This window comes from Pezoporus occidentalis, unplaced genomic scaffold (genome assembly GCF_034315485.1).
Source record: "Pezoporus occidentalis ecotype Australia unplaced genomic scaffold, CSIRO_AGI_Poc_V1 ctg130, whole genome shotgun sequence".
NCBI classification, from domain to species: Eukaryota; Metazoa; Chordata; class Aves; order Psittaciformes; family Psittacidae; genus Pezoporus; species Pezoporus occidentalis.
Window position 1 is genome coordinate 2,340,053 of NW_026913104.1, and position 13,223 is coordinate 2,353,275.

The 13,223-nt window shown below is 46.5% G+C and overlaps 1 protein-coding gene across 4 annotated transcripts in view; it reads left to right on the top strand.

Annotated features, from left to right (window-relative positions):
- Positions 1-13,223, top strand: part of FLI1 (Fli-1 proto-oncogene, ETS transcription factor) — a 79,356-nt gene that overhangs the window by 40,401 nt on the left and 25,732 nt on the right. For all 4 annotated transcript variants that reach the window (XM_062608767.1, XM_062608768.1, XM_062608770.1 and 1 more), the window contains 2 exons: positions 4,119-4,330; positions 11,222-11,376. In XM_062608767.1, coding sequence (XP_062464751.1) covers positions 4,119-4,330; positions 11,222-11,376 — 367 coding nt within the window. The remainder of the gene's footprint in view (positions 1-4,118; positions 4,331-11,221; positions 11,377-13,223) is intronic.

Here is a 13,223-nt window from a genome sequence, read left to right on the forward strand (position 1 = left end):
TCCTACTGTTCAATCCAAGGGGCTTCTAGGGAGCTTTCCTTGCTAGGGAACTTTGGATAAGGTTAAAAGATTGAGCTTTTAGGGGCTTTATCCAAGGCAAACCTCTAGAGGTTAGTGAGGACATTAGGATATACTGGGGCTAGGTCTATTATTAGCACAGTCATTAGCGAAACAAAGACTGTGTTAGGGACTCTGAAGGGGAAGGACATCCAGGTAAACCATGTTTCACAGGTTTGCATTGAACAGTTGCCCCTGGTTTTTACCTAGGGGCTGTTTCTCTGATCCATTCTGTTCATATATGGGCTCAAACGTCCTACTCAGTTCATTAACTAAGTGAAAACTTACACTAAAGCTTGCATGCCATCTCCATCCCACAGTTAGGAACCAGGATAACTTGCTTGAAGCTTTAGTGGGCGGTCAATCCTCCCCACCATGCGACTAGCAGGACAGACTGGCTTTCTTGCAGCACCCAGGGATGCAATCAAAGTGTACCTCACCTTGCTGTGGCACTGAGACCTGGCACCTGGGGCTAGATGGCTCCTGTAAAAGAAGTTAAAACTGCAAATTCAACCTTTTACAACTATAAACTGTTATTAATAATGGCCGTATCGCATGGCCAAGGCATCCAGAGGTGTGTGCCAGCTCTTTGAGAGCTGTTTCTGTGTCACAGCAATGGGAGCCTTTCATTTGTGGTGGCTCAGCATGGCTGCCCTGCGGAGCCTGGGGCTGTGCTTCACAGCGCCTTGAACTTGCCTATCGCCGTGCTGCAAGCTGCCATAGACGGGACTTGCCACATTTATGCCAGGAATGTGATTAAAAACTGGAAAAACTGAAGCTAGCCTATTCCCAGAGGCAATATAATGTAACATATATGCCAGAATAATACACACAAGACCCCTGTCTCAGACTCAAGTCTGGCCAACTCAAGGACACAGCCCAGGAGGCAACAGCACAGGGGGAACCCTGGCGAGCTGTGGCCTGTCTGGTTAGGTTATGTTAGCACCTTTAACACCTCCATGTGTTTTCCCAGTTGCCCGTCACCAAAGACTACACAGCTCTTGCTTCCAGGGGATAGATTCCAGGGAATAGACATTTGCCCTCTGGTATTCAGTTTAACTGTTGATCTCTTCCTCAGCCAGAGCTAAAGCCAGCCACTTCCTGAGCAGACTAGTCCCTCAAAGCTGAGGCTAGCCAAGCAGATAGTGAGTGCAAGGGAGGTTGTACACAGTCCCTGTCTGGGTCTGCAGGGCCAGGCAAGCCCTGTCCTCCTCCAGAGAGGTAGTCCTCATTGCTGGGACCTTATCTGAGTGGTCCCCATACTCCAGCCCTGCCAGCTAAACTCTATGTGTTGCTTGCCACCCCTTTGTTTTTCTCTTGAGCCCTACATGTACACACCACAGAGAAGCTGATTGCAGCAGGGACTGGCATTGTGCCACCCAACTTCCCTTGCATGCAATCAGCAGTGCTTGTTTGCTATTTGGATGCAGGACCCCGCTGTAAGCAGGTGTTACAAGCCACTATCTCAGCCTGATCTGCTCTGTGTGCCTTCAGCTCCCCCAGAACCTCCAGTCTGTAGCTTTTGTGGCTGTAACTCACTCAGGGGTTTAATTCAAGCCATTCCTGGTTCAGTAACTACTTGAGAGTGCCCTGATGGCAGCCATCACGTTTGAATTGCTTCTCCTGTGTGCCACAGGTTGCAGTCTGCATGCAAGAAGCAAAATGCTCCCTGCCTGGCAATGAGATTGCCATGATCCCCATTAGCACCAGCTGCTGCTATAGGCAGGGCATTGCAGGTCTGGCTTTCAAGGAAGATCCTTACCTGAGGAGGCAGACTTCTCCATCAGATACGCTGTATATGAGAGAAAAGTGTGTACTTGCTTGTGTATTTGAAGATAGTTATACTTGGATGCAGACCTAATCGTTGATCCTAGACCAGGGTTGCTCCTTCGGGTGGGTTGTTTTGGTTTTGGGGGAGGGATATGGCTTTAGGCAGCAAAAGCGTTTTCCCAGGTGGTGTTTCCCTAAAAAACCCATCTTTGTGTGTATTTTTAGACTGGAAATCTCCAAACCCAAACATATAAATACTTTATCTCATGACTTGGCAGTGGCATGGTTTCCTTGCCTCTGACCAGAAAGACGCATAGCTGAGACTGGGTCTAGAGTCGTAACTCAGTCCAGCACCGTGGGTATTTGGGGTTCACCTACCGCCTACTGCCATAGTGTGGGGAACCCCACCTTTTTTGTACTGAGAGGAAGCGGGATGTACAGAAGATGTGTCATTTAGGAACCCCTGCCTGACATCCTGACTTCAGTCAGCCAGAGAAGCAGCGAGGCTTACCTCTTATGGAAAGGCAGAGCCATCACCAGAAGATCTTGTGCTCTTGTTCCTTTCTACACAGGCCAAATCTGTAGCCTGGAGATAATCTCAGCCTCTTTAAGGAGTTTCTGATACGAGGCTGTGATCATACAGGCTTACACCACATGGAAATTCTTCTTCCAGCACCTTCTACTGCTTTGCTCACTCTCACTATAGCAGAAGAAGCTGCTGGAGAGGTTGAACATGGTCTGCACTCCTTGTAACCCACCACATCAGGCAGTGTGTCCATCTCTGCTCATCAGTGTGAGAGGTTTTACAGCAGACTTCAGCAGGATGGGCACAGATGTCGGAGGGCTCCTCCGAATTCAACATTAGTCAGGCCACTTACATTCGAGGCTTATTTGGTTTGGTTACGTGATCTGAGATCAGGGCTGGAAAAGTGCTGATGTTTCTGAATGCTGAGCACTGACCTGACTCTTTCGAAGTGGGTTAATTTCAAGCTGAGAGGGATTCTCATGTTTACCCAGTAGAGACTCCAGCTATTGACATTTTCTGTGATGATATCATGAGCCTGGTAATATCTGATTTGCACTTAGATTCTTGTGTAATCGGAGGATTCCAGCAGCTGCGCTGTTCTAAGCTGTAAGATTTTCTGTCTCCCTCGCTGGTTATGAAAGAATTTGCAATCATTTATTGTTTCTAAAAGCTCGTGATTTGGGCCATGTCTTGTGAGCTTTGAGCACTGAGGGTTTAGCAACACACCAGCTTTCAAAGCAAAGACAGGGTCTGGATGCTCCCGGGTAACCCACCACTGCACCCACATCAGTGTTAAGGGTCTTTTGAATGTTCAGTCTGCAGAAGAGGTGAGTCTGTTGCTTCCTTTGTTTTGGAGGTCTGCTCCATTAACTCACATTAAAGTTGTGTGTGCTTTTAGTTTGGGAGGTTCCTCGCTCAGTTTCTGGCTTGCCAGCCATAATGGCAGCTGTGTTATGTGCGGTTAACTCAGCTCCATAAAGAACATGCAGACCTTGTCAGATGCACTTTGAATAAGGCAGGCCTGTGCCAAAGCCTTTATGAGCCTGGCATGCTCCATTTACAAAACCCAAGCACATCAACACGAGGAAATTGATAGTCAAAACTTTTTGTTAACATTTGGAATTTCTGCAGGGGGAAAAAAACAAAACCAGAAAGGAGAACAATTTCCTGTTTTTAAGCATTTCTAGAAATGCGCAGTTTGGTAACTCACCAGTCCTACACTTCCCACAAAACAAACAAAAAGTGTCAAGTAATGCATTCTTTGCCCCACCACTAACACCCATATCTGACCTGGGCTGACTGCTTCTCCTTCACTAGTAACCTCAAAACATAAACACCACACAGAACCCTCTGAAAGCAGATGTATAGACCTTCAAGTGACACTCCAGAACGGTTCCATGATGCACATATCTCTGGTTGGTTTTGGACCAGCAAGTGTGGGCAGGTGGGCAGGTAACTATGAAGCTGCTTACAGCAAGCAATGAGAATGGTGCACCACCAAGCAGCCACCTTTCCTCTTTGCAGAAGTTAACTCCTGCCCCTCCCAGAGCAGCACTGCAGCTCTCAAAGCAGCCCACTGGTTTTGCATAGGGGTTAATGGACCCCAAAGGATCTGATTCAATGCGTAATCCTGGCAGATGGCAATTTCAGACAGCGCTGGGCAGCTGTGGGGCCCTTGCAGGTGCTCACCAGCTCAAAGAGAGACTGAGAGTGGAGTTACTGGTTTAGTCATGGCTCTGAGCACTCGGTTCTTCTTTCTCCTCAGGAGGCTCTGTCGGTGGTGAGCGACGACCAGTCCCTCTTTGACTCCACGTACGGCGCTGCCACTCACCTCCCCAAGGCAGACATGACAGCCTCAGGGAACCCTGACTATGGCCAGCCGCACAAAATCAACCCTCTGCCTCCCCAGCAGGAGTGGATTAATCAGCCCGTCCGGGTCAATGTAAAAAGGGAATATGACCACATGAATGGATCGAGGTAAGGAGCTTTCCGCATCTGCTCAACCTTACGTAAAAGCAAAGCTGGTATCGTCCATTCGTGCTCTTGTCCTGCACATCAACACTCCACTCTTTGTGTAGGACCGTATCCCTGGGAATGTCACTAATGGCCTGCAGATCTTGCTCTTGCAGTTCTGCATCACGCAGCCCTGCCAGTTTCCATGAATGCTGCACAGACTGGGACAGGACAGAGTTCATGCTGCAGACACTGCTGTAAATCACACATTTCATCACTTAGTTCAGTATCCCACAAATGTGCCATGGTTCAAGGAGCTCCTGAGGATGGAGTCATGCGGTAATAGATGGTGTTTATAGCAGTGCTCCAGAGTGAAGCTAGTGGAAGGGCACTCCTTATTGCATCTCCAACTAGATTTGTGCTCCACCAGGGCAGAAGCAGCCATGGGAAACTGGAGAGCTATGTGATGGAGAAGGGAAAAAAGTGGAGACTGAGGTCCTTCATGGCAGCCTATGAGGTGTAACAAAACTAAAGGCACATACCCATGGCGTTGATGTGAATATGTGTGGCCACTGGTGAAACAGAGCTCAGGAGTAGATTTGAGCATCAAGGGGATGCCAGTTACGATGTATCATCTACAGGCAAAGATGTAGGTCTGCCCCCCATCATTTGTACTGAGTGCTGAGGGAGATGGATCGTTTTGCTGTTCAATGCTAAATTTGAAGACTTGATAACATTTTATTGTCACAGCTCAGATTCTCTCTTCTAAGAACATTTTTACAAGTCCAAAGCCTTGGAAATGAATGTCACCTTCTTGGACAAACTTCTAGGTGCAGAAATTTCTTTTTTAGCATTAGCTTTGGAGTTCCTTTTACTTTTAAATTTGATTTTAACTTCAAAGTCACCATTGTACCTCTAACGTTTGTACAAGGACAGTTGAACAATTGAGGGCTTTTCTGAGTAAGGGTTAGCTTAGGGCTTCTGCAACAGCCTATTTTCCTGGTTTCTGAGAAGCCAGCAAAGTGCAGAGTTTGAAACAGAAAGCAGCCTTGCACTTTCAGGGTTCTATAGCGAGATGCTGGTGTTAAAGACTTCAAATAGCAGCATGTTTTTCTTCCTAGTAAGTACACAGTAGATGCTGATTTTACTATCCGATAAAGATCTTTGTGACAGTTGGTCTTTGGTGGTGATCATTTGCAGTCTGAATTTGATCTTGCCCTGGTTGTACCTTAGGATTACTTCATAAGAACTGCATGGATTGTTGCAGTAGTGTTTCCTAGCTTAGAATTGAGGCTGAAACATGGGAAAATCAGTTCTTTCCAGAAAAACACCATCCCTGGATAACACAGTCTTTTTGTTGTGATCTTTGTGTTATGATTTCCTCATCTGCTCAGAAAGAAAGGGCAATAATACCACTTTGACCAACTGCTCCATTAACAACTGGAAGCGCTCTGATGCCCTTGGAGAAAGGCCCTTCAGAAGTGCATTTAGAAAGAAAAGGAAGTTTTCAGAAAGGAAATCCTTCTTCCTGGGCTTGCTCAAGACTGCAAGATTCTTAGGCAGAAACCAAGTGTCCTCAGTCTCTCTAAAAGAGGGGTAACAACTTCTCAACCTGTTAGAAAAGGAGAAAAGACTGTTTTGAATGTCAGAACCAAGCACCAAAATAGCTTCCATTCTTGCCTTTGACACCATTTTAGCACAAGAGCTCCAATCCCCCCAAGAAATGAGAATGTTCATCTGACTTATCCATCCTCTCCTCTTCATGGCTAAAACTTTGCCCTTTCCCTGCATGTCCATCACAGTTCATTGTTAGAGATTGGACCACTCTGGTTGCTTGTCCCTCCGCCCATCAGCTGCCTGGCAAAACCATCTGAGAGGCAAACACCAACCTCAATACAAACGAACTCAAAGTGCAGAGTGAATAACAAAACCTCTTCCCCCTCCCTCTTTCTGTGCCTCTCCTTCTCTCTCTTGTTTTTCAAGCACGCTCTCTTAGCGGGTTCCAGCTGCCTCATTAGAGGGAGCAGCCTTTATTCTACGTTTCACCTGTATTTGAAGCATTTTCTGCTTGTTGAAAGAGTGGTTTATGTACTCTAGGGAGTGATAAAGCTGTAGGAAACCTGGCAGTGAAGGAAGCAAGGGACAGTGTCCAGATTCTCTTAGCAGCCAGAAGCAGGTCTGACTGCCAGGAGGTAATAGTGTGATGAGTTGGTTTGGTCCTCAGAGCAGTGGGAGAAGGAGTCTTCGAAGAACCTCTCCAAGCCTGTTTTGCAGGCTAAACAACATGGAAACCCTCATCAACTTTCTACCCCATGTCAGGTGTTCCTGGTTTTCTCCCAAATTGGAATGAATATCCCAGATAACTGCATACTGGCTGTGTACAGGGGATGTTCAGGCAGTGGCAGGGGTCTGTGTTTTAGGGCAGAAGATGAGACTTGTGTATTATTACAAGATTCAGCAGTAGATGCAGTGTGTGGCCTCAAAATCTGCTGTTGCCTTTAGAGACAGCTGCTTGCTCAGAACAAAACCCCATGCTGCTTTTGTGTTTCAGAGTGATCCAAACACAAGGCAGTTAAAATCCAACATGGAAAACTTAGAGTCCTCATGCTTCTTTCACCCCCTTAGGCTTTGGGAAAGGGAAATGGTTTTGTATTCATAGCAGACTAAAAGTAGAAGTCCAGCTTTTCCATGGGTTTACTGCAAGATATTCTGCTACCATCCATCTCTCTGTGCATCCATTTGGGAACTGGAAGCATGGTGTGCAATCCTTATTCTTTGCTGGGTTTGCATCTTTATTTTATAGCATATTCAGGGAAAGATCTGTCTCCTGCATTGTGCAGTTCCCAACAGACTAGGCCTGGATTCCTCTTGGGCCCTCTAGATGCTTTTGTGATAGAAACACAATAATTCCTGTTTTCTAAAACAAAACAATCTTTCCCATTTTAAATTCCAGTGAATATTTAGAAAAACCCTGATTAAAGTTTGCACACGCTTTGGAGACATTCTCTTGCTTCAGCACATTCAAATAAATCTCAGGTTCAAGGATGTCAGAACTATTTTTATGCCCCAATAACGTGCTCAAAACAGAACAAAGGGACCATCTATGATGTCTAGAATAAAAATCCCCTTTAAGCAGCGTGTGAGCCCTCTAGTGGGATCCGCTGGGTTCTTCCAGTCCCCCGCTGCCTGTTTGCATTTACCTGCATGCGATAACCATGATTCCTTTAGATGTGACTGAGCCTCTGGGCTTTCCTCGTGCAGCTTGACTTGACCTGTGTGTCTTTTCCCATCCTTGTCACAGCTGTCCCTTCCTTCTGCAGACTTGGTGTTTTTCAGTGTGAACCTCCCCATGAGAGTGGGATGAGAGGCAGGTTAAAGCGTGCCTAAATGCAAGTTTCGAGGAGCTGTGGTTCTGCCCTGTTGGCTCTGTTCCGTGCCCTGTAAGAGGGCACCGCAGGCAGAATCACAGTATGTCTGTTCCTTCCTTCACCGAACAAACCCCCAACATTAAAATGGAATTTCAAGGGTAAAGGTTAAAGCGGAGGTGACCAAATGGGGACTTACACCAGCAAGTGGGAGCTTTAAAATAAATATAAGATGGAAAGGCAGGAGGGATGAAAGGATAGGAAGAAAGAGATAGAGAGCAGCAGGAGAAATAGCCCACTGATGGCTGCTTAGTCTGGTTCAGAAATCACTGTAATCCCTTCTTTTGCTCTTTTGAATGAAAGCTAAAGGTGATTCCTAGACAGAGGCCCTGCCTGGGATAGTTAAGTGTTTTCTTTCCAGGTATCTGGAAGAAGGCTGCAGCTTTACACAGGATTTATTAGTCAGTGCCAGGCTAGCTGCTTGTCCATTTTGGCCAGCCTGGCATAAACTTTCTCAAAACACCAAGCTCTTGACATCCCTGGAGACTGCTACTGGAACTGCTGGTACGGAGTCTTTGGAAGGACAGTAGGAATGAGTCCTGCTTCATATTCCTTGGACTCTGTCACTGCCACAGTGAATGTATTCAAGAGATCTTGTGAAAGCAGCTTATATCCATTTATCTTAGTAGCTCTGCAATGTTTTCTGCTCTGAGCAGGTCCAGCATGTGCAGCCACTTGAAAACCTGAAGTCCCTGTGAAAAGTCCAGGATTAATCTGGTACCTGGAGCACATTTAATGTCCTGTATGCTTAACAGAGTGGCTTCTCTTGCCACAGTGTTACATCAGGGTTTGCTAAGGGCCCCTCAGTCCCTAAAACTTCTTTTCAGATCTCTCTCTGATACTTGTTTGTCTGATTTTGGCTGCTGAGACATACAGGGCAAGGCAGAGGACTGGCAGGGTCCTAACTGCCAAGCCAAGAGTCTGCAGGGTAAAAAACCATCACAAAACCACTGAGGAGATATCTTACAGTGTTGGTGTTATTTCTGTGACTCTTCTCTATCAGTCACATGCAGAGAGAGCAGAGACGACCAAGATCCCTGCGGGCTTTGCATATTGTGTCATTTCATGCCACTGGAAACCATGATAGGCGGATAAGCTTTTCAGAAGATGTCATTGTCTGAGGGTCCGGATATATCCTATAGTTTGGTATGAGCATTATATCATAGAATCGTGGAATGGTTTGGGTTGGAAGGGATCTTAAGCTCAACCTGGCCTTGAACACTGCCAGGGATGGGGCAGCCACAGCTTCTCTGGGCACCCTGTGCCAGCGCCTCAGCATCCTCACAGGGAAGAGCTTCTGCCTAAGGGCTCATCTCAGTCTCCCCTGTGGCAGGTTAAAACCACTCCCCTTGGCCTGTCCCTACATCCCTTGTCCCAAGCCCCTCTCCAGGTTTCCTGCAGCCCCTTCAGGCACTGGAGCTGCTCTAAGGTCTCCCTTTCAGGAGCCTTCTCTTCTCCAGGCTGACCCAGCCCAGCTCTCTCAGCCTGGCTCCAGAGCAGACCTGCTCCAGCTCTCTGAGCATCTTTGTGGCCTCCTCTGGACTTGCTCCAACAGGTCTCAGAGCTGAATGCAGGACTGCAGGGTGGAGGGGGGTAAATATTGCAAATTTCAACTGTGGGGGTTATTTTCCAGGGAAATGTAATTATAGAGCAGGGTGGTGAGAGCAACACCCCCAAAAGAGGGACAGCAGGTCATTGCCAAGTGCTTACTGTTGTGTCTGAAGGAGGGACCACTTCATCCCAAAGGCAGGTGGGAATCCATATGCGGGGCTGTGTGTGTGTGCTGAGGTCTGCCCACACCATTTAACGTCACAGCTGGTCTCCAGGCAGGCCAGGCGAGGAGGTTGGTCATCTCCTGGGCACACTGAGTACTAAGCCCAGCAGGCTGACACCTCAAAGCATGGATGCTCGTGCCGTTTCACCAAGTCTTCTCAGGACAGGCTGTACCTCAGGAAAGAATAAGAACCTTTGTGCTGCTCCAGGGCTTTTTCGCTGCCAGTACAGGCAGCATTTAACACCTGACACAGAGTATTTGAGCAGAGAGTTAGAAATGATCACATTCCCTGTGAAAACCCTGGTGTCCCTGCAGTTGCTCAGACTCTCCTCTGACTGCCACGGGGACATTAAAACTTCAGCAGTTTGCCTCTCTGAAGGCGGATTTTGGTTCCCTGCCTGGAAAAACAGTAGGCGAAATAGTAAAACCTTAAATTCGAACATGTGTAAGTTATACATCTTATTTCCATTTTCAAGCAACATTCCCTCAGTAAGACATGAGGAAAAAATTACCATCTGCCTCAGAATATCTCGGTGGAGCATTTATCTCCCAGCCATGATAACTGAATCTCAGTAATTTCTCCCTCTCACCCCCCCCCAGTTCAGATTAAGAAACAAATTTGTTTAGTGTCCAAACGTGGAGGCTTTGCCAGCTGAACTCAGAGGGTGGGATCTGGTGCACTGTCGTAGTTCTTACCCTTCAGCAAATGCTTTCCTCCCAAGCCACTTTGCTGCTGCCAGAGAAGAAGGGTGGCTGTGCCATTAAAGAGGTGGACTAAACTGCACTGGATCTGGGCTCTGGGCTCACTTAGCCTCAGCCTTGCATGCCAATGCACCCTTGCAATAACGCTGCTCTTCCCTGGTAACTTCTTAACACGCTGTGTGCATGTGGCAGGCTGTAGACTGGTCTTTCAAGTGACCCTAGAGCTAAAAGCATGACTTAGTACTGCAGCTGGAGAAAAACAAAATCTGTGCTCCCTATCTGTGGTTCGGAGGCTCATAATTCTCCCAGAGCAGGACAGAGAAAGCCTCCTGCTTGCCAAGGGGCTGTGTGTAGTCCAGCTCTTAGCGCAGTGCCACCTGAGTTGTTAAATGTTCCCTCCTCATCACTCCATCACCTCAGAAGTAAAACTGGGGCCAGAGCCTTTTTTGTACACTGTTTCTGTGGTCTGAAGTCCCTGACTCATGGCTAAGGCACCTAAGCTGTGTGGATTTCCTATCCAAGTAGCAGACAAGCCTGGGACTGTTTCAGTGCTCAGAACAGACAAGATGCAGCCCTGTATAAGTGTGACTCTTGAGTTACCATGCTAATATGGTTGTATTCTCCTGTGACTACCCTGTCATTTTGGTGTGGGTGTTTTGTGTTCTTTGTTAACAAAAGGAAGGGAAAGGGGTATCTTTATTTATGGTTAGCTCTGCACATGTGTTGTGAAGTGGGCAGTACAGCCTTTCTGTCACTTGATAGACTCCCCAGAAAGAAGGTGTGCGGGGCTGTTTTTAACACAATGCAAAAGCATTAAGGTCCAACAAGGGCTCCTAGGAGCATCAGGCTATATCTAAACGGTTGCTAAAATGAAGCTGAGTGATAAAGGATAGAGAGGGAGTGAGGAATGTAACTGATAGACCTGCCATTTCCATAACCCAAACCTCCTTCTGTTACGGCAGGGATGAAAGAGGCATAATAATGATGAGTCATCTGTTTCCTTTCACATTTCAGGGAGTCCCCCGTAGACTGTAGTGTGAACAAATGCAGCAAGCTCGTCGGAGGAGGGACAGAGTCCAGCCCCATGAGTTACAGCACCTACATGGATGAGAAGAATGGGCCTCCTCCCAACATGACCACCAACGAGAGGAGAGTCATTGTCCCAGCAGGTACCACCAGCATCAAAGTCTTTGTGTCATATTTCCTTGCTATGTCTTCGATATCCAGCTGAAGAGATAAGGCTTGTTTATCCCCTCTCTGAGGAAGGCTCTTTCTTACAAACCATGTAAAAAGTAAGGAAGTTTCTGGCTAGTGGGAATCACAGAATCCCAGCCTGGTTTGGTTTGGAAGGGACCTTTAAGCTCATCCAGTCCCAGCCCCCTGCCACAGGCAGGGACACCTCACACTAGAGCAGCTTGCTCCAAGCCCCATCCAACCTGGCTTTCAACACTGCCAGGGACTGGGAATTTCCTGTGTCCCAGTATATGCTCTGCATAAGAAATGGATGATTACTGCTGCTTCTTCTTCCATTTTTTTTTTCTGGACTGAAGTGTTGTTTTGGTGTGTGGAACCAAATCCAACTCCCGTCATGTGTTAGAGAAGAATCTGCTTCCTGGGACATGTGTAGTGTGATCAAAGAGGCAAGAATAAGCATGAAGTAGACTCAAATTCTAACTCCCATGGTGCTCTGCAGGATCCAGATGCACTTTCATGTCACATTGATTCAAAAGGAGCTATTTTGTTTTCTTTTCTTGTTAGAAGTAGAAAACCAGAAAAAACGTATTTAGCAGGAACTGCATTATCCTTCCAAAACGTGTTCCACAGAAACATTCCTGCGCAGCGCTCTGTATGTAACATCCACATCTGCTCTCTGCAATTGGCAGGATGCATTTGATACATTTGGATAGTCGAGGATGAGAGCTGCTGTGGCAGACAACTGGTGGAACTGGGAACTAGAGCCTGGAACTAGAGGGAGTCTTTTCCCTGCAAAGGTTATAAACACCATAGATAGATTCAGGCTAACCCAGGAACTTGCCAGCAAGGGAGATGCTATGAGCCAAGCTCTACCGGAACATCCACTGCTTTCAAGGGGTGCAGCTTTTCTCAGCCAGTGTTGTGAGGGTTTCACCAAGGATTGTAGCTGATTCAAACAGATGTTGGCAGAAAGAAATGTACTCGTGGAATTTAGCTCCATTTTCTGATCGTGGCTTGACCATGAACAGATGACAATTCCCAAGCATTTGGTTGCCATTTAGGATGAAAAGGAAAAGCTTGAACTGAATGTAGTGAAGAGAAGGCAATAAAAGATTGACAGCAAATCTCAAAGTAGCATTTAAGTTGTTGTTAGGATCTGCCTAGAGGGACTGGCTAACCAAGCTGGTGACATATGAGATGTGTTCTCAGCATTTACATTGCCTAGAAAGGTGTTAGCTGATGCCAACTAGTCATTATGTTATTAAAGACATTCAAGAGGGAACTTATATCCTGCTCTTCAGCATGCCATTTATGCATATTTGAAAAGACCAAGGGTGGGATAAAGTTTAGCACAGTTGTTGAAATAGGAGAAATTCCTTTTAGTGCCCTCAGTGGAAGGGAGGGTTTAAAATCTTTTTCCTTGAAGGAAAGCAAAAAAAGGACTTTTTCTCCCCCCATGAGCATCTACAAATCAAAACCTTCAGATACTTGTGAAATAGCAGTGACTTACCAGACTTTGGAAGACAACAACGAGCATGATCCCAGATCTCTGGCTGCAGGATATGAGGCCAAATTCATTCAAGAAAGGCATTGGGAAATTTTAATATAATCCAGAGCAAAGATTTATAGCGCATTAGGGTGAAGATAGGCAAGAATAATGTCACATTAGGCTTGCAATAGTAATAATAATGAACTCTAAGCCATGTTTCAAGAAGGCAGCTTTTCAGAGACCATTCAGTGCCTTTTGCAGTGATAAATAGGCTGAACAAATAGCTGAAGCTCAAAAGCGTTTGTTTAAAGAGAGACCACAGATTCATTTTGC